Source organism: Nerophis lumbriciformis, linkage group LG05 (genome assembly GCF_033978685.3).
Source record: "Nerophis lumbriciformis linkage group LG05, RoL_Nlum_v2.1, whole genome shotgun sequence".
NCBI lineage: Eukaryota > Metazoa > Chordata > Actinopteri > Syngnathiformes > Syngnathidae > Nerophis > Nerophis lumbriciformis.
In genome coordinates, this window is record NC_084552.2 from 24,881,217 (window position 1) to 24,903,763 (window position 22,547).

At 38.8% G+C, this 22,547-nt stretch overlaps 1 protein-coding gene across 4 annotated transcripts in view; it reads right to left on the bottom strand.

Annotated features, from left to right (window-relative positions):
- Positions 1 to 22,547, bottom strand: part of tesk1b (testis associated actin remodelling kinase 1b) — a 62,462-nt gene that overhangs the window by 38,655 nt on the left and 1,260 nt on the right. For 2 of the 4 annotated variants that reach the window (XM_061961018.2, XM_072913176.1), the window contains exons 2-5: positions 22,111 to 22,195; positions 21,894 to 21,992; positions 4,905 to 4,937; positions 4,456 to 4,832 (exon numbers count right to left, since the gene is read on the bottom strand). In XM_061961018.2, coding sequence (XP_061817002.1) covers positions 4,456 to 4,638 — 183 coding nt within the window. In that variant the 5' untranslated portion in view covers positions 4,639 to 4,832; positions 4,905 to 4,937; positions 21,894 to 21,992; positions 22,111 to 22,195. Of the gene's footprint in view, positions 1 to 4,455; positions 4,833 to 4,904; positions 4,938 to 5,301; positions 5,963 to 21,893; positions 21,993 to 22,110; positions 22,196 to 22,547 lie in introns of those variants that run through there. The other 2 variants (XM_061961019.2, XM_061961017.2) reach the window with 2 other exon arrangements.

Consider the following 22,547-nt stretch of genomic DNA (forward strand, 5'->3'; position numbering starts at 1 on the left):
TTTCAGCAGGATCTACCCCAGTCTGCTGACATGCAAGCAGAGTAGTAGATTTTTGTAAAAAGCTTTTATAATTGTAAAGGACAATGTTTTATCAACTGATTGCAATAATGTAAATTTGTTTTAAATATTAAATGAACCAAAAATATGACTTATTTTATATTTGTGAAAATATTGGACAGTGTGTTGTCAAGCTTATGAGATGCGATGCAAGTGTAAGCCACTGTGACACTATTGTTCTTTTTTTTTTTATATATAAATGTCTAATGATAATGTCAATGAGGGATTTTTAAGTACTTATATGATGAAATTGTAACTAATATTGATACTGTTGTTGATAATATTCATTTTTGTTTCACTACTTTTGGTTTGTTCTGTGTCGTGTTTGTGTCTCCTCAATTGCTCTGTTTATTGCAGTTCTGAGTGTTGCTGGGTCGGGTTTGGTTTTGGAATTAGATTGCATGGTTATGGTATTGCTGTGTACTGTTTTGTTGGATTGATTAATTTAAAAAAATAAAAAAATAAATAAAAAAAGCAATTTTTAAAAAATGAGAATCGCGATTCGAATTCGAATCGATTTTTCCCCACACCCCTAGTGTTTAGCCACATCTCTGTACAAGTTAGTGGCACATTTATGTGTGGAAAATGTGAGCAAGATTGGTTGGGAAGCATGGCCGCCATCAAGTAAAACATCTAATTGACCTTTTGATGGACTATCATTTCTGGATGTATGTGTGCTAGCATGGCTTTCAAAGCATATTTTTTAATCACTTCACTCCTCCATCCATTTTCTACTACGTGCCCCTCAGACAATTGTGTCACATGACTCCTAGTGGTCAGTGTTTGGGTGGTAACAACCACCTCTTTCTCCTCATCAACAGTGGTTCTCAAACGTTTTTAACAAAGTACCGTATTTTTCGGAGTATAAGTCGCACCGGAGTATAAGTCGCACCTGCCGAAAATGGTAAGCAAGGAAAAAAACATATAGAAGTCGCACTGGAGTATAAGTCGCATTTTTGGGGGAAATTTATTTGATAAAACCCAACACCAAGAATAGACATTTGAAAGGCAATTTAAAATAAATAAAGAATAGTGAACAACAGGCTGAATAAGTGTACGTTATATGAGGCACAAATAACCAACTGAGAACGTGCCTGGTATGTTAACGTAACATATTATGGTAAGAGTCATTCAAATAACTATAACATATAGAAACATGCTATACGTTTACCCAACAATCTTTCACTCCTAATCGCTAAATCCCATGAAATCTTATACGTCTAGTCTCTTACGTGAATGAGCTAAATAATATTATTTGATATTTTACGGTAATGTGTTAATAATTTCACACATAAGTCGCTCCTGAGTATAAGTCGCACCCCCGGCCAAACTATGAAAAAAACTGCGACTTATAGTCCGAAAAATACGGTACCCAGGAAACACTCAGCTCTCCAAGTACCACCATGACCAACATTAAACTACAGTAGCATAGTAGGCCCAAGTATTAAAATGGGTTATACTTGTGTAGCGCTTTTGTACCTTTAAAAAGGTACTCAAAGCGCTTTGACACTATTTCCACATTCACCCAATCACACACACATTCACACACTGATGGCGGGAACTGCCATGCAAGGCCCTAACCACGACCCATCAGGAGCAAGGGTGAAGTGTCTTGCTCAACGACACAACAGACGTGACGAGGTTGGTAGAAGGTGGGGATTGAACCAGGAACCCTCAGGTTGCTAGCACGGCCACTCTCTCAACCGCGCCACGCCGTCCCCAATGCAGAGGTTTTTATTTAACAAGTATATTCATATTTTTGGCCACTGTAACTTTTACACAGTTTGGACAGTAAAACTGTTTAATTATAGGAAAATAAAACACTGTACTTTAATCCAGTTATTTTCCGTCGGTCACGTTCCCAGACATAAGGAACTATCTGGCGCTCCGGACGTCATTTTACACGACAAAACAGATGAAAACTTGAAAAAGCATAGAGGACTACAACTTATTTGTGTGTGGCTGCAAGCAAATCGGTATCTAGACTCTCCCGGATAAATAATGCATCCTTTTAGCTCAAGTAAGGTTGCATTTCATGAGTTAACTTCGCGTCTACAGCCATGTTTATTTGACGCTTTATTACGAGTGCACGTTTTCCCCATCTTTATCAAAATGTAACTACAGATGTCAACATTGTGTATGTGCTGAAAGATTCATTTATGATTGATGCCTTTGTGAAAACGTAACTCTTAAATATCGCGCAATTTTTATTTTTTTTAAAGACTAGCAGAGTTTGTGCTTTACAAAACACTCGTAGCAAAAATGCCTTTGTAAGAACTCCAAAACAAGATAAAAGACAATTCTCCACCTTGGCAAACAATAAAGACTTATTCTTTTCAATAAAAAAAAAAATAAAGATAATACTTAAATGGGAAATATTAAACGTTAAAAGTATATTAGATAGGGATGTCCGATAATGGCTTTTTGCCGATATCCGATATTCCGATATTGTCCAACTCTTTAATTACCGATACCGATATCAACCGATACCGATATCAAACGATATATACAGTCGTGGAATTAACACATTATTATGCCTAATTTGGACAACCAGGTATGGTGAAGATAAGGTACCTTTAAAAAAATGTTTTAAATAACATAAATAAATTAAAAACATTTTCTTGAATAAAAAAAAAGTAAAACAATATAAAAACAGTTACATATAAACTAGTAATTAATGAAAATTAGTCAAATTCACTGTTAAAGGTTAGTACTATTAGTGGACCAGCAGCACGCACAATCATGTGTGCTTACGGACTGTATGCCTTGCAAACTGTATTGATATAGATTGATATATAATGTAGGAACCAGAATATTAATAACAGAAAGAAACAACCCTTTTGTGTGAATGAGTGTGAATGGGGGGCGGGGGGAGTTGGTGCACTAATTGTAAGTGTATCTTGTGTTTTTTTTGTTGATTTGATGATAAAAAAAATTTTTTTAAAAACAAACAAAAAAACGCAGCACTTTTATTGTGAAGACAGGAACTGTGCAATCGGGCTTTAAGAGTTTTGACAGCAGGTACGGCGCAAAAGTCAAATAAAAAGTGTTTTTCGCCCTCCTCTCTGTCATTTTTACTTAATAATGAGCTCGCAGCAGCCAGCGTCACCTCACAAGACCCTCTGGTGCCGCGAATATCAATCAAGTGACGTCTTAGTGAAGATTGATGATCGTTAATTTTTAGGTCTATTTTTTTAATGCCTAGCTGGCGATCGACCGGTAGCTCACGATCTACGTAATGGGCACCCCCGGCCTAAAACAACGCAAACATGGGGCATTTTTCTTTGAGAAAGGCACAATGCCAACCCTGGCCCACCACTAGGAACCGGACGTAAATACAACTTATAGAGTATGGCCAACTCCATTTTAGAGCACGTCTCAAACATGGCGCCCTGTAGTCAGGTGAGGGGTTTTGACCAATCATTCAGGAGATTGTCTGGCCAAACGCTGATGGGTCAAAACTAGAGATGTCCGATAATATCGGGCTGCCGATATTATCGGCCGATTAATGCTTTAAAATGTAATATCGGAAATTATCGGTATCGGTTTCAAAAAGTATTATGACTTTTTAAAACGCCGCTGTACGGAGTGGTACACGGACGTAGGGAGAAGTACAGAGCGCCAATAAACCTTAAAAAGACACTGCCTTTGCGTGCCGGCCCAATCACATAATATCTACGGTTTTTCACACACACAAGTGAATGCAATGCATACTTGGTCAACAGCCATACAGGTCACACCGAGGGTGGCCGTATAAACAACTTTAACACTGTTACAAATATGCGCCACACTGTGAATCCACACCAAACAAGAATGACAAACACATTTCGGGAGAACATCCGCACTGTAACACAACATAAACACAACAGAACAAATACCCAGAACTTCTTGCAGCACTAAATCTTCTGGGACGCTGCAATATACACCCCCCAACCCCAACCTCCTCATGCTCTCTCAAAGAGAGCATGTCTCAAATTCCAAGCTTCTGTTTTGAGGCATGTTAAAAAAAAAAGCACTTTCTGACTTCAATAATAAATATGGCAGTGCCATATTGGCATTTTTTTCCATAACTTGAGTTGATTTATTTTGGGGAGCCTTGTTACATCATTTAATGCATCCAGCGGGGCATCACAACAAAATTAGGCATAATAATGTGTTGATTCCACGACTGTATATATCGTATCGGTTGATATCGGAATCGGTAATTAAGAGTTGGACAATATCGGATATCGGCAAAAAAGCCATTATCGGATACCTCTAGTCAAAACACCTTTCACGTGACTTTAGGGCACCATATTTGGGACCAAGTCTGAGAGCAAGTTGGCCATGACGAGTGGTACCGCAGTTTGACAAGCCCTGCACTGCAGGAACAGAAGGATGCTCTTCCCGACCGCTCACCTTAAACACCTCAGAGAAGAACCCGGCTCCTATCTTCTCGCAGCTGAAGTCGTCCAAGCGGGCCAGGCTGGACACGGCGCTGCGCAGGGCCCGGTAGGACGACGGCCGGGTCCGGTTGGCTCCGTGTACGCTGTGCATGGGCGCCTCGGCCTCCCTCTCCTGCTCCGGTTCCAGCCTCTCCATCTCGGGAGGTCGGAGCCGCTTTAAAATCCAGCTTGGGCCGCGTCTAAGTGTCCCATATTGGCTCCGGAGGCCGCGGGTTGACTTTTGACAGATGTGGTAAGGGTCACGGTGCAGCCCGCTCTTTCAAGGTGAGCTGCGGCGTAGCATCCTGCAGGGGGGGGGGGGGGACGCAGGCCAGCACCTTCCTCTTGGCTCTGAATGGAGAAGAGGAATATCACATCATCTGTGGGTATGAAAGTCAATGGATGACTCAGCAAGCCTCTTACTTGAAGTTTGCCCTCCTCTTGGTTTTGCAGGACCTGCAAAGGCAGAAGACATGTGAAAGTCACGTCGGATGCACTGTGCCGCCTGCACACAGAAACTGTTATCTGCTCTCAGCTGATAGCGCCTCTCATTGTTAGCGAATTTACACACGCTGTAAAATTGATCCAATCAGTCGGCATTGAAGCTCCACTCCCGCTCGCGTCGGCCGGGGGGGGTGTTTAGAAGCCCCGCTGTAAAGCTAGCTAGCTGCGTGCTCGCCTCGGCTCGTCAATTATGGATGCCAGAACCGAGCTGTCGATCACGCACGTATGCGATGATGCGCACGGAAATGGCTGAAGTCATCAAGGCGACACATGCATGTCGCTAGAGCAGGAGGACGTCACGCACCCACGCACTTACCTGCCAAACCACGTCCCGTTATGTCCTCTCCGTGCTGCCGCGGCGTTCGCCTAACAATCAATCATCGCCGGAGCGTCCTACTCCTCCTCCTCCTCCTCCGCCTCTTCCTCCTCCTCCTCTATCGCCGCCGCCTCCGCTGCGGTGTCGCGTTACTTCACCACTCAGCCCCGCTTGTGGCGTCTTATAGCTAGCTTTATTGGGGGGGGGGCGGCGAAAAGGGGGTGAGGCTTATTCTATCGCCCTCGCCACGAATAAAAACGAGACACAAGCGCGGGCGTCAAGTTTATGTCGAAGTAAATTCTAAGCGAACGTTGTGAGGCAGCGTTGCTACCTCCGCCATAACGCTCATGTCTTCTTTGGCGTCGTCGGTTTGTTTATGTTCACTTCCGGGGGCGGAGCCAACGGGCACGCGATCCACACGTGATTTGGCTGCCATTTTTTAAAACGAACGAATGCATAAAAATATATTTTTTTATAACAATTTAAATGCGTTGTCATTTTTGGCAAGGGTTTTTATTTATTTTTTTTTTTTTTATTGTTTTATTGAACAACAAACATACATTTATAATGCACACAAAGGTCAAGGGGGCAGGACGGTGGTTCAGGGGTTAGTGCGTCTGCCTCACAATACGAAGGTCCTGAGTAGTCGTGAGTTCAATCCCGACCTCGGGATCTTTCTGTGTGGAGTTTGCATGTTCTCCCCGTGACTGCATGGGTTCCCTCCGGGTACTCCGGCTTCCTCCCACCTCCAAAGACATGCACCTGGGAATAGGTTGATTGGCAACACTAAATTGGCCCTAGTGTGTGAAAGTGAGTGTGAATGTTGGGCCTGTGATGAGGTGGCGACTTGTTCAGGGTGTACTCCGCATTCCGCCCGATTGTAGCTGAGATAGGCTCCAGCGCCCCCCCGCCCCCCCCAAAAAAGGGAATAAGCGGTAGAAAATGGATGGATGGATGGATGTCCGATGATATCGGCCTTCCGATGATATCGGCCTGTGAGATAAATGCGCTAAAATGTAATATCGGAAATTATCGGTATCGTTTTTTTATTATCAGTATCGTGTTTTTTTTATTTTTTTATTAAATCAACATAAAAAACACACGATACTCTTACAATTAGTGCACCAACCCAAAAAACCTCCCTCCCCCATTTACACTCATTAACACTCATTCGCACAAAAGGGTTGTTTATTTCTGTTATTAATATTCTGGTTCCTACATTATATATCAATATTAGGGATGTCCGATAATGGTTTTTGCCGATATCCGATATTCCGATATTGTCCAACTCTTAATTACCGATACCGATATCAACCGATACCGATATATACAGTCGTGGAATTAATTTGGACAACCAGGTATGGTGAAGATCAGGTACTTTAAAAAAAAAAAAAAAAAAAGATAAATAAATTAAAAACATTTTCTTGAATAAAAAAGAAAGTAAAACAATATAAAAACAGTTACGTAGAAACTAGTAATTAATGAAAATGAGTAAAATTAACTGTTAAAGGTTAGTACTATTAGTGGACCAGCAGCACGCACAATCATGTGTGCTTACGGACTGTATCCCTTGCAGACTGTATTGATATATATTGATATATAATGTAGGAACCAGAATATTAATAACAGAAAGAAACAACCCTTTTGTGTGAATGAGTGTAAATGGGGGAGGGAGGTTTTTTGGGTTGGTGTACTAATTGTAAGTGTATCTTGTGTTTTTTATGTTGATTTAATATAAAATAAAAAAATAAAAAAACGATACCGATAATTAAAAAAAAACGATACTGATAATTTCCGATATTACATTTTAAAGCATTTATCGGCCGATAATATCGGCAGGCCGATATTATCGGACATCTCTAATCAATATATATCAATACAGTCTGCAAGGGATACAGTCCGTAAGCACACATGATTGTGCGTGCTGCTGGTCCACTTATAGTACTAACCTTTAACAGTTAATTTGACTAATTTTCATTAATTACTAGTTTCTATGTAACTGTTTTTATATTGTTTTACTTTCTTTTTTATTCAAGAAAATGTTTTTAATTTATTTATCTTATTTTATTTTATTAAATTTTTTTTAAATTACCTTATCTTCACCATACCTGGTTGTCCAAATTAGGCATAATAATGTGTTAATTCCACGACTGCATATATTGGTTGATATCGGTATCGGTAATTAAAGAGTTCGACAATATCGGAATATCGGATATCGGCAAAAAGCCATTATCAGACATCCCTATTTTTGCGCTTTGTTTAGTTCTACCGGGGAGGGCGGGGCCACGGCTTACGTTTTTTACGTCACGGCCCGATTTACTGAGCAACCCGATTCACCCAAATCCTACACTGTATGGAAAAAAAATTTGAAAATTAATTTTACCTTTGCAACCTAATTATACTATTGGCTAAGTTTTATATTCATAAATGGAGGTTTCTCAATACTCGACCTGTTTTTTGTGCCGTTAAAAAAAGAATTAGAACTTTACTTTAAAACGCTTTCCTACCTCTAATAACCAAAAAGCTGGGGAAACGATGATGCTGTCCTCCAAATTTGGATTATTTACGGAATTTGTGTGAGCCTATGGCTTAAATTTTTTATTTTTTTTACATGTATCTATATTGCATTCTATTTTAGTTACTTTATTGAGTTTACAACCCCCTGGCGCTGTTTTGTTCTGTTTTTATACAGTTTCTGTACTTGTTTTGATTATTATTATTTCTTTGATTGTATGTAAATGTTGCATATTATAGATAAAGGTTGATAAAAAATAAAAAAAAAGTAAAAAAAAGATTCACCCAAATCCTTAAAATTGTTAACAATTTCTCAAAAAACTAAAGTTATAACAAATTTGAGACTGTACCTTTTAAAAAATTGGGCTACATATTCCACATTTCATAACCAGTATATGTCAAATCCAGTTTCAAATACTTTATAAAACATGAATATTTGGGATAAAATGCAGAAATATTAAACTGATTGGTCACAGAGAGATTTGTCTATTCTGGGAAGAAAAGTTCTTAGCAAAATGGAAAGTACTTCTTCTATGTTGGCTACCTCTCTTTGTTTATAATGTTTATTTTCTGCTGGATCTACTCTCTATTTTATGCTGCCCTTTTTTATTGCTGCACCTTTTACATATACTGTAATATTGTACATGGTAATTGAGATGTGTTATATATTGTATACATCATATAAAAATATAATATAATATAATAATATAATATATCAGTATTTATTATATACTGTATATATAATATGTAAATATTACATATATGATATATTGCTACTATGGTACATTTTTAGTCTACTTTATACCTTTTGTTTTGGCCCTCTTTGTGTGCCCTTTTGTGCATTATCCTTTCCATCCTTTGTAACTGAGCTACTGTCACACCGCGGTGAGGGAAGTCTTGTCTTGGTTTTTTCTGTCTTGTGATTTACATGTTTTATTTTGAAAAGCAACTCCTCTTGTTTCAGATCACGGGTCCTTCCTCTTGTGTCACCAGTCTGACGTCATTCCTGACCCTTGATTGTTTCCACCTGTTTCCCATTACCCTCATGTTCTTTATAAGCCCAAGCCTCCCCTTGTTCTGTGCCAGATTGTCTCGAGCTTTCGTGCCTGTCTTGCGTTCCATGTCCCTGTTTATGTCCATGCCTTGCCTTGTCTCACGTCTACGTCCTTGCTCCCAGAAGATCCCACGCTGTAATTTTGAATTAACTTTTTTCCTCCCTCAGAGCGACTTTTGTTATCCTACCTTTTTCTACCGCAGTGGTGAGTTATTATTTTTCCTTAAAGATTTTTTCCTCAACGTTTGTTGAGTGATTTTTTGTTTACATTGATTAGAGTAGTTAAGTTTTATAGTCTTTATTTTCTTCCTCCTGTTTGGAGCGTTTTTTGTTAAAGTTTTTTGATAACAGATACGGTGCTAATTATATCGTCCTTATTATTGTATTCCTCCTTTTTTGGAGTGATTTTCGGTTTTTCCCTTTTGGAACATTTTGTCAATAGTATTTTTGTATTTCATAGTAATTGAATTTACTCGGCTCTGGAGGCTTAAAGAGTATTTCAAAATAAAAGCTTTATTTGGAATCACCTCTCTGCATCTGAGTCCCTTCCTCCGTCCAAGCCTGACAGCTACTGTATGGACCAATTCCCCTTGTGGATCAATAAAGTTTGTCTATGTCTAAGGCTAAACTTCTATTTGTGTATGACACCACCTTATATTATTTTATTCAGGAGAAAATATAAATTACCTTCTACAAACTGTAGAAAATGAATTCCAGTAAAATTATAATGTGGATCAATGCCAAAAAATTGTCCTTACATATTAGCAAAACTATATTTATGATTTTTTTTGTAGCAAAAAGGAAATACGTTGACACGTCATTAGTTATTAATGGATTAGAAATTGAAAGGACAGTTTGTAGGTATAATGATTGACGAACCCTTGACATGGAAATCACATTGATCATGTCAAAGTAAAGGCATCCCAGATCATAGCTGAGCTGTATAAAGTCAACGATTTTCTAAATAAGAGTGCATTGTTTTTGTTGTATAACTCATTGATTGTTCCATATGTGACCTATTGCATTGGAGGATGGGGAAGTGCCTGCAAAACATGCATCAATCCATTTTTTTCTTTGACAGAAAAGAGCGATTCGAGTCGTCAGTGGAAGTAGACACAGAGACCCAACCAATCCTCTATTTATACAATTACAAACACTGACATTTAATGAATTAGTAGAGTATAACCTTCTAAAAAACATGTGTATGAACTAAAGGTTTTTACTAGGGATGTCCGATAATGGCTATTTGCCGATATCCGATATTCCGATATTGTCCAAATCTTTAATTACCGATACCGATATCAACCGAAACCGATATCAACCGATATATACAGTCGTGGAATTAACACATTATTATGCCTAATTTGGACAACCAGGTATGATGAAGATAAGGTACTTTAAAAAAAAAAAGAATAAAATAAAATAAGTCAGCAGTGTAGAGACGCCCCAACTGATGCACAGATGAGTGGTCCACGCCGGGTTCCGACTTTGAACAGCTAGCGCGTCATCTATGGTCGCCTAATAACCTCTCCACGCAGAAGAGGGGGGCAGAGCATAAAAGAGACGGCAGATCAACTGATCAAATTAGTTTTAAGATGAGACTTAAATGCTTCTACTGAGGTAGCATCTCTAACTGCATTCCAGAGTACTGGAGCCCAAATATAAAACGCTCTATAGCCCGCAGACTGTTTTTGGGCTCTGGGAATCACTAATAAGCCGGAGTTCTTAGAACACAGATTTCTGGCCGGGACATATGGTACAATACAATCAGCAAGATAGGATGATAAAAGTAAGGTTAAATATTCATTTATCAATTTCATTCTTATGCATGTATTTTGCATAGTGTTTTCCATGTAAAACTAGTATTATTCCCTATAAAATGTGTTTCGTTTTCATATTTTTGGAGTTCTGGAACTAATTAATTTAAATCCATTTTCATTTTATCAATTGATCTTTGACTAGCGTTTTTGCTAGGGATGTCCGATAATGGCTTTTTGCCGAAATCCGATATTCCGATATTGTCCAACTCTTTAATTACCGATACCGATATCAACCGATATATACAGTCGTGGAATTAACACATTATTATGCCTAATTTGGACAATAAGGTATGGTGAAGATAAGGTACTTTAAAAATAAATTAAAAAAAAGATAAATAAATTAAAAACATTTTCTTGAATAAAAAAGAAAGTAAAACAATATAAAAACAGTTACATAGAAACTAGTAATTAATGAAAATGAGTAAAATTAACTGTTAAACGTTAGTACTATTAGTGGACCAGCAGCACGCACAATCATGTGTGCTTACGGACTGTATCCCTTGCAGACTGTATTGATAATATTGATATATAATGTAGGAACCAGAATATTAATAACAGAAAGAAACAACCCTTTTGTGTGAATGAGTGTGAATGAGTGTAAATGGGGGAGGGAGGTTTTTTGGGTTGGTGCATTAATTGTGTTTTTTATGTTGATTTAATAAAAAAAATAAAAAATAAACAATACCGATAATAAAAAAAACGATACAGATAATTTCCGATATTAAATTTTAACGCATTTATCGACATATCTCTAGTTTTTACAAAACCAGTTTCACTCAGCTTTAGAGGAAAGATGTGTCTCAATCAAAGGAGTCGGTCTGTGGAATAGTCTTGATTGTACAATCATAAACTTCTGAGGCCATGTTTTTGTTAAAGAAAAATGTCAAATGTTACAAAAATATGACACCGTGGAGTATTAAGGTATTTTGATGTCCTGAGATTGATAGGACGGCTGCATCGTACAGCTCCAATGAACTGGAACTGTAGATGACTGTGTTGATAGGGCGCAGATATTATACGTTGTACTTCTTTCGGCTCCTTTTCATTTGCGCTAAATGCTGTTGCTGCATTCGTTTTTAAATGAATGAAATGAAAAAAAATGTTTTAAGAAAATTAAATGAAGCTTATAGAATGCCTGGCAACAACGATGGAATCACCAGACTTGGAAGATGTTCAATGACTTATTTCATTTTGTAGTAAAAAAAGCAGATAACAAACATGACACAAAACCATGTTCATTTTAAATGGCTTTAAGAAACACTTAAATAATTGAAGAATATAAACTGAGGAAGTCAGTAAGAGATCAAGCAGATGAAAATATGGGATTTCACTCAATTTGAGGAAAATGTGTATGGAATTATGAAAAAAAACAACAACACCACACTTAAACACACCACCTCCAGCTTTTATAACAGCGTGCATGGACTTAACCAGTGACAAACATCAACATTGCTCCAGCTTTCTCTGATTGCCCTTGTCAGATCAGCTGTGCAAGTTGGAGTCGTGTTATGGAACATTTTCTCCAATTTCCATCACACATTTTGGATTGGATTGAGATTCGGACTATTTGCAGGCCATGACATTGACCTCATGTACCTGGAGCAGGATGAGGTCGCTCATCGCTGTCTTGGAGATATGTGTATGTGACCTCATCACCACCAAGTGTGTGTGTGGGACTTCATTACCACCAGGTGTGTGTGTGTGGCTCATTACCACCAGGTGTGTGTGTGTGTGTGTGTGTGTGTGTGTGTGTGTGTGTGTGTGTGTGTGTGTGTGTGGGACCTCATTACCACCAGATGGCCTATCTTGACTTTAGGCTACCACTTGGGGTCACTATATAATTGGGAGGGTTTGTTCCATATTTCTGGCATTGTGTCACGCCCACTTCCTTATGACGTCACATCCTCTCCCTTGCCCTGAAGGTATGTAGTAGTGGTGGTCAGGTGAAGCCTTGTGAGGCCTTCATTGCACCACTTTGAGCCAATTGGTTCGAGAATTTCGACGCAAGACACCACCTGCTGGTCAAATGTATAATGACAAGAGTTGTATTTTAACCACAGAATGTGTGATGCATTGAATTGTTGCGTCTGTCCTGGCTCTTGGAAATGACAGTGACTAACAATAAATGTTTGACCGAATGGTTTTGCTGGTTAAATTAACACAAGTGTAATAAAACATGTTTTATGTGTTATAAATGCATTGACTCTGTGTTTGTATTTTGCCAACATGGTAGAATTAAATGATGTGGCAGGTTATTATAAGATAATAATATAATGTAAGTTGGACAATTATATATATATATATATATATATATATATATATATATATACACATATATATATATATATATATATATATATATATATATATATATATATATATATTAGGGGTGTGGGAAAAAATCGATTCGAATTCGAGTCGTGATTCTCACGTTGTGCGATTCAGAATCGATTCTCATTTTTTAAAAATCGATTTTTTTAATTTTATTTATTTAATTCAAAAAAATTTTTTTTTTTTTAATTAATCACTCCAACAAAACAATACACAGCAATACCATAAAATTGCAATCCAATTCCAAAACCAAACCCGACCCAGCAACACTCAGAACTGCAATAAACAGAGCAATTGAGAGGAGACACAAACACGACACAGAACAAACCAAAAGTAGTGACACGAAAATAAATGTTATTAACAACAGTATCAATATTAGTTACAATTTCAACATAGCAGTGATTAAAAATCCCTCATTCACATTATAATTAGACATTTATAAAAAATTTAAAAAAAGAACAATAGTGTCACAGTGGCTTACACTTGCATCGCATCTCATAAGCTTGACAACACACTGTGTCCAATATAAGTCATATTTTCGGTTCATTTAATAGTTAAAACAAATGTACATTATTGCAATCAGTTGATAAAACATTGTCCTTTACAATTATAAAAGCTTTTTACAAAAATCTACTACTCTGCTTGCATGTCAGCAGACAGGGGTAGATCCTGCTGAAATCCTATGTATTGAATGAATAGAGAATCCTTTTGAATCGGGAAAAATCGTTTTTGAATCAAGAATCGTGTTGAATTGAAAAAAAAAAAAATCGATTTTGAATCGAATCGTGACCCCAAGAATCGATATTGAATCGAATCGTGGGACACCCAAAGATTCACAGCCCTAATATACTGTATATATATCTATATACATATATGTGTACATATATATATATACATATATATATATATATATATATATATATATATATATATATATATATATATATATACATATATGCATATTCTATATTTTTGTGGTCCTAAATTAAGCATTTCCAAGCATAAGAACGGCCAGGTAAAATACAAATATTATTACTACAGTGGTATTGGCCACTGGATGAGACCAAACCAATCATAGCGCGCTGTTCAGTATCATGGCCACTGATTGGCTAAGCTTCAGGAAGCATTACTTATATTGGATTAAAAGAGTGTAAATGTGAATAAAGTGTGTTATTTCATATCTACAGGGCTCTCAAAAGGTTGGACAACTTATTTAGTTTTTTTTATACTTAATCTACAAAAAAACAGTATTTATAACTGATTTATACTTGGTGGAAATTAATTTATTGCAGGCATGTCTGGAACCAATTAATAGCAATAAAAGAGGGACAGCTGTATTGGAATTAAAAAAAAAAAAATTTAGATTATGAAACAGAGGATACGATGTAGATTTCCTTTGTGCAGGCACTTGTCTTGTCGGTAAATGGGGGGAGGGGGTGGGAGAGTATCACTTGACATTATTTATTTGCCTTTTAATATTTTGCCTTTTCTGACAATACAACACATTGGAATTGTACTCGATAATAATGCCACATTTGTTGTACTGCATATGTTTGATTAAAAAAACTGCCCAATGGTGGGGACGTGGCTCCTAAGTCTGAAAACGAGGCTTGTACAAGTCAGGAATGCGTCATATTTGAAGTGAAAATGTGATATAATATGATTACCTCTGTTAGGAAGATGTAATTCATGCATTTTGTGTCTAAGTGTTTGTTTGGGTGCAAATGGGGGGAGCTACTGCTCACATCATCCTGACCTACAGGCAGAAGTCTGGCTACAGACGGGAGGTGGAACAGCTGGCTCTCTGGTGCAGGCAGGACCTTCCGTAGCAGAACCCGCTCAAAACCCCCACCCCACTCCACCATTCTGAACATCACAGTGTCTAATGGGACTCTTTCGGGTTCCTGTGATCCACAATCTCGCAGGATCTGAAGTGGACCTCCCACCAAGACACAATCAGGGAAAAGGCAGAGTAGAGGATGTACTTATTGCATCAGCTCCATAAGTATAGCCTACCCCAGGAGCTGCTGATCATGTTTAACAATTCCATCCTTCAGTCTGTTTTGTGCACCTCCGTCACTTTCTGGTTTGGATCTGCAACCAAGCTGGACAGACACAGACTGCAACTGACAATTAGGACTTCACACACAATAGTCAAAGCAGTATTTTCACACATTTATATTTAGGGGTCATGATTGGGGACAACTACTTCTAGGTAGAAAGCCTCCTATAAAAGATGATTTTGTATTTATTTATCTTATCACTATCTCAATTGATGCCCTGTGTTTGAACAAATCATAACATAAAGTAAGTAAAAATGCATGTTTGAATACTTAATTGTTTTATTAAACCCTTTTTTTACAAACCCTGTTTCCATATGAGTTGGGAAATTGTGTTAGATGTAAATATAAATGGAATACAATGATTTGCAAATCCCTTTCAACCCATATTCAATTGAATGCACTACAAAGACAACATATTTGATGTTCAAACTCATAAACTTTAATTTTTTTTTGCAAATAATATTTAACTTAGAATTTCCTGGCTGCAACACGTGCCAAAGTCGTTGGGAAAGGGCATGTTCACCACTGTGTTACATGGCCTTTCCTTTTAACAACACTCAGTAAACATTTGGGAACTGAGGAGACACATTTTTTAAGCTTCTCAGGTGTAATTCTTTCCCATTTTTGCTGGATGTACAGCTTAAGTTGTTCAACAGTCCGGGGGTCTCCGTTGTGGTATTTTAGGCTTCATAATGCGCCACACATTTTCAATGGGAGACAGGTCTGGACTACAGGCAGGCCAGTCTAGTACCCGCACTCTTTTATTATGAAGCCACGTTGATGTAACACGTGGCTTGGCATTGTCTTGCTGAAATAAGCAGGGGCGTCCATGGTAACGTTGCTTGGATGGCAACATATGTTGCTCCAAAACTTGTATGTACCTTTCAGCATTAATGGCGCCTTCACAGATGTGTAAGTTACCCATGTCTTGGGCACTAATACACCTCCACACCATCACAGATGCTGGCTTTTGAACTTTGCGCCTATAACAATCCGGATGGTTCTTTTCCTCTTTGGTCCGGAGGACACGACGTCTACAGTTTCCAAAAACAATTTGAAATGTGGACTCGTCAGACCACAGAACACTTTTCCACTTTGTATCAGTCCATCTTAGATGAGCGCAGGCCCAGCGAAGCCGACGGCGTTTTTTGGTGTTGTTGATAAACGGTTTTCGCCTTGCATAGGAGAGTTTTAACTTGCACTTACAGATGTAGCGACCAACTGTAGTTACTGACAGTGGGTTTCTGAAGTGTTCCTGAGCCCATGTGGTGATATCCTTTACACACTGATGTCGCTTGTTGATGCATTACAGCCTGAGAGATCGAAGGTCACGGGCTTGGCTGCTTATGTGCAGTGATTTCTCCAGATTCTCTGAACCCTTTGATGATATTACGGACCGTAGATGGTGAAATCCCTAAATTCCTTGCTATAGCTGGTTGAGAAAGGTTTTTCTTAAACTGTTCAACAATTTGCTCACTCATTTGTTGACAAAGTGGTGACCCTCGCCCCATACTTGTTTGTGAATGACTGAGCATTTCATGGAATCTACTTTTATAGCCAATCATGGCACCCACCTGTTCCCAATTTGCCTGTTACCTGTAGGATGTTCCAAATAAGTGTTTGATGAGCATTCCTCAACTTTATCAGTATTTATTGCCACCTTTCCCAACTTCTTTGTCACGTGTTGCTGGCATCAAATTCTAAAGTTAATGATTATTTGCAAAAAAAAAAAAAAAAAAGTTTATCAGTTTGAACATCAAATATGTTGTCTTTGTAGCATATTCAATTGAATATGGGTTGAAAAGGATTTGCAAATCATTGTATTCCGTTTATATTTACATCTAACACAATTTCCCAACTCATATGGAAACGGGGTTTGTAGTAGAATACCCCACATACATATGTGTGTGTGTGCGTGTGTGTGTGTGTGTTTACATTTTCTAATAATACAATGGATATATAATTGATAGTTTTTATAATTTTATATTAAGAGTTTGTGAAAGTTCCTCTCCTACCTCGTTTACTTCCATGACAACCTCTTTAAAGCTTTGTAATCAATCAGAAATATCAAGCAGTTAAAGTCAAACATGGATAAGTGTGGAGAGAGTGCTTTGCATTTTTCCCATCATGCCTTGCAATGGATTAAAATGGGTGTGATTTCGAATTTTTAATGGTGATGGGAGGTTTTTTTGTATAATATCCACAAAGTTCAGTGAGCAGGTAGTGGTATGTGTGACCATGTGTGTTGACTTTTTGCGCTGGTTGAATTGTTTTAGTGTGTAGATTTGGGCAGCACGGTGGAACAGGGGTTAGTGCATGTGCCTCACAATACAAAGGTCCTGAGTAGTCCTGGGTTCAATCCCGGGCTCGGGATCTTTCTGTGTAGAGTTTGCATGTTCTCCCCGTGACTGAGTGGATTCCCTCAGGGTACTCCGGCTTCCTCCCACTCCCAAAGACATGCGCCTGGGGATAGGTTGATTGGCAACACTAAATTGGCCCTAGTGTGTGAATGTGAGTGTGAATGTTGGCCCTGTGATGAGGTGGCGACTTGTCCAGGGTGTACGCCGCTTTCTGCCCGAATGCAGCGGAGATAGGCTCCAGCACCCCCTGCGACCCCAAAAGGGACAAGCAGTAGAAAATGGATGGATGGATGGATGGATGGATGAATTGTGTTATCTGGACCATGACTTGGGAAGGTTGTTTGGATTGGGTCATATAAGTTAATTATGTTAAGTACAGATCATGGTCACTAACCTTGGTGTTTCCCATAGTCCACAAGATGCTGACATCTTGCCACCTCTGGGTATTTAAATTTAAATTAAAAAAGCGGTCTGGATTGCTTATTGAAATTGAACTTGTGCCGTTGTCTCGCAGTCCTGGGATTTAAACTGTCTGTCTAAACTCTCCACTTCTTCTTCACATTACTCTGAATACCAAATCTCTGCTCATCAAGCTGCATCTATTTGCTTGTTCAAAACATTGTATTTGTTGGCACCATTTTTTTCAAATCATTCCGATCTACCATAATTTCCAGTATTTGTCATCCATGGTTTCTTTTTCTTTGGATCATTGCGTTGGAGCAATGCTTTTAGTGAAGTTAGAATGCACTTTTTGAGGGTATTTCCTTTTACCCTCCACTTGATTGTTCACATTTCGTTCATCAGGTTGTTGTTCATTCTCCTCAATGGACAGTCTCTCGTATGTGTTCTTGACTTCTACATTGTACTTACTCTTGTATATTTGATATTTCAGTAGATTAAGCTCAAACTGTTCATTTCTTTTAGATTCCTTCATTTTCTGTATCTTGATTTTGATTTAGGTTACCACAGGGTTGATATTTGAGTTGATGTCTGCTCCTGGGTATGTTTTAGCTTGTTTTGGAACTGTTGAAAATGATATCATCTATTTGGTTTCTAGTTGTGCCATTAGGGCTTGTCAATGTGTATAGTTTCCTTACTGGAGGTTGGAACCACATGGTGGTAGTACACGGATTGTTGAGTTGGCATAATTAGTCGTTCACCTCTTTCATTTATTTGGCCTAGTCCATGTTCTCCCACTATTGAGTCGTACTGTTTATTTCCAACCTTTGCGTTCAGATCTCCCGTGACACATATAATGACTGAGTTTGTCTGATTCCAGTTTGTACTTGCTGATAGAACTTTTCAACTTCTTCATCATCATGATCTTGAGTGGGTGTATAAACCAAAAATATGTCAATGTTAAATGGTTTTGCCTCAAGTTTTATCATGATTACTCTTTGTCATTGTCCAGAATTCTGACATTGTTCTGGCTATATTGTCCTTCATAACTATCCCTACTCCATTTCAATGTTGTTCTCCACCTGAGTATACCATTGTGTGAGTTTCTCATATCATTTTCCCTTTGTCTGTCCAGTGTGTTTCTGCAGTTCGTATTTTCCATTTCTTGTATTAGATTGTCTAGTTTTCCTGGTTGTTACAAAATTTGTACACTCCAAGTTCTAACTTTTAGACCCCTATCCCTGATTTTCAAAAGTTGATCTCCTCAAGAGGTTTGAATCAAGTTCATGGTTACCTATCCGACATGCCAATGAAACAAGCGCCTCTTCTTTGTAGTCCATATCCGGATCCATCGCCAGGGTCCCAACTTTACCACCATATTCTCTTCATCGCCTATGTTTATGCACATGGTGGGGTCCCAACCCCTTCCACAATCTGCTTTTGTCAAGACAGTGCACGGAATGTGTCACACATTTTGAAGTCATGCTTTTTGAGCCATAGACCACGAGTTGGTTCATCTGCGTCATCATTTCTGTCTTCCTGTACTTAGAGGGGTGACTTTCCCTATACCCCAGTCCTTCTGAGACTGGTGGTGTCCTCTACTTCAGTTGGGGACGTCTCTGCGCTGCTGACCTGTCTCCACTCAAGATGATCTCCTGCTGGCCCCACTATGAACTGGACTCTCACACTATTATGTTAGATCCACTATGGACTGGACTCTCACAATATTATGCTAGATCCACTCTACGTTTTTCCTTGGCCTGATGTGGGATCTGAGCCGAGGATGTCGTTGTGGCTTGTGCAGCCCTTTGAGACACTTGTGATTTAGGGCTATACTGTATAAGTAAACTTTGATTGATTGATTAATACTTAGTTTTGCACGCCAGCCGAGGCAAAGTCCAGTCATCGGTGTGCACTACCGATTTCTAGGAGCCATAAGTGAATGAGTTATGTGGTTCTGGGAGACCATAACCATCTTGGTGGGGAGGTGCGGCTGACAAGTTTACAAAAGGTACTCCTCTTCAGCAACCATTTGATGACCTACAATCCGACAGAATACAATTGTGCACCACTTCATACAATTGGTGAGTGACCTGCCTCGCTCGCCTCGCAGCCAACCTTGGCATAAACACATTCTGCTGCAAGTGTGTGAGCTGCTACATTATTCACTCGTCCGTTTATCGCTTCTCTATCGGAAAAGGACAAAACACTTGCGTCACAGCATTGTTGCAGAAAATAATATCCACACTTGCATTATTTAGGAGTTGCTGACCACCTATTCATCAATGTTGCTTTGCTTCTTCCTACTTCTTTTCAGATGTGCTGAATGCTGCCAACGTGACAACACGATGACCTTAATGTAACTTGATAAAACTGTCTGAAACCAAAATATAATAAAGTGATTATTGTGTTGCAAGATTGTGTGTTTTTGATATGGGGAGCTGTGGTTTCCTGTTTAACTTTTAGGCTTGTATGATGGTGCAGTTCTCCACAACTGCACACAGCATTATCGTTTTAACAAAGGCAGAAATCTATAGTATTGGATCCCAGAATGAGCAGGTGCCTCAAATCAATATCTTACAAAATATTTGAATAAGGATCTTTTTGTTTAGAAATGTGACTGTCCCATCTGGAAGGCAATCAATAACACAAGCCTGCTGCCTCCGCAGGACGGATCAATCCTGTCAGCACTCAAATGCTTGATGCTCTTTGGTGAAAACTAGCGAGAAGCTTTACATCTCAAATTATTCCTGCACCTCTCCATGCACTCAATATATGCAAATAAGATGTCCTGGGGTTTTGATATTAGGTTTCGGGGAGCACACCAGCTGTGCCCTGTGCCACAAACAAGCTGCCACATGCCTCTCCATCCCCAAGCATTGAGGCCGGTTGAATTAAATGCGATTTTAAACATAGTGGAAGGAGGTCATTTTATCTGTTTAAGTCTAGAGGCTCCCATGTTGACAATGGGAGGGATAATGAAAGTGGTCTTACAAACAACCCAAGGGACACACATATCAGCCCCAATGGGTCTCCAGGGTGGATGGAGGTGCTGGAGAGTGGATCAGTGCATCATGCTGCTTCATCCATTTTGTAAATTACAGTCCACTTCAATGTCAACAACCGGATGTATTTTACCTAAAAAAATGGTCAATATTTTTATTTCAGCACATTGTGCTGTGGGGATACTGTGGTGGATGATGGCATGTGGCAGCAGCAAAGGCAGGAAATGAGACAGAAATCAGTACAAAAGTTTAATCTCCCTCTTGTTGAGCGCGAGAGAGTATCATTTTACCCACAAGGCCTCGATGTTCACAAAAGGCTTTTAAAAAAACTCGCCGTGTCACACGCATTATTTATACATTCACTCTGCTGAAATGCTAAATGGGTAAATTAAAGAGTCCATGTTTGTTTGCTTCTTTGCAGCAGCATACCAGCGTACACAAACATTGTGTATTTCTTGTCCTCTTTTGTCCCGGCTGGTCTCTACTTGCCTTGTGTGGGTTAAGGTTTCATCTTACAGGTAAGGAGCTCTTCTTTATATCCTCCCCACTCAACTGTGATAGGTGTGTGCTGTGCATCGCCGCAAGGGAGAAGCTATCTTTTAACTTCAAGATGCTTTGTTCGCAGGTATTAGCCGCAAAAAAACTTTCGACATTTGACTTCAAAGTGATCTGATCCTCCATGGTTTTAGGTCCTATCTATCGGTCGGATCAATAGCTCAAAATGGCGTCATTCTGGGAATTTTTCCAGCATGCCAAACATAATCAATGCATGCATGAAGCTCAGATGTGGATGTAAAAAACGGCAGCCTAAATGTGCTTAAGTCGAGGCAATACCAACAAGCCATGAATTCCTATGTCAGAAAAAGATCAATAAATAGTGCAACAAGGAGCAGTTCTGGGAATTTCTTGAACCAATATGGTAAATAAAATCAATGCATTGTGCTCAAATGTGGTTGTAGACCAAGTATTGCACTTTTAGAACACAAGCTAATCGTGTAAAAGCAGACAGAACTCAAGAGGCACACAATGTCAAGTAGTCCACTGACCTGCTTCAATGGAGTTACTGTCTTTTGCGGTCAATGGCGCCCTCTAGTGCTTACTTGGGTCACTGCAGCCGGGAGTCCGGTTCTGAAGTCAAGTCTTTTCTGCAGAATAATTACAATTTCACGAGAAAATGTAATGATATAATGAAAAAAAAAAAACTAAATCGGACTTCAAATCAATCTTCAATAGTCAAAATGATCATCCTTCCTCAGCGTTTACCTTTTTCCCCCATCTTTTACGAGGCGCCTTGTGGCGACCCATCAGCGTTCCTGTTCTGCAACCCTGTACACCAGGGCTCCCCAAACTGTTTATATACATATATACATTGTCTTTATAATCCCTTTTGTCATTTAACATCAATTAACATTGATGTTCATCAACATTTAACATAGTCACGTTATCGATGGGAAAATTAATTTTTAGACAATATGATTTGCCTGAGCAGATAGGAGACACCAAGAGTAACAAGCGGTAGAAAATGGATTAGAGAGGAAAGATTTAAAAATAAAAAAATTAAAAATAAATAATAAATAAAAAATAACTTTTTTTAACTTGGGATTTCCTGTGGGCCGGATTTTGGATGCTGGGGGGCCGGATCTGGCCCATGGGCCGTAGTTTAGGGACCCCTGCTGTACACTGTTTGTTTGTCTAATCTT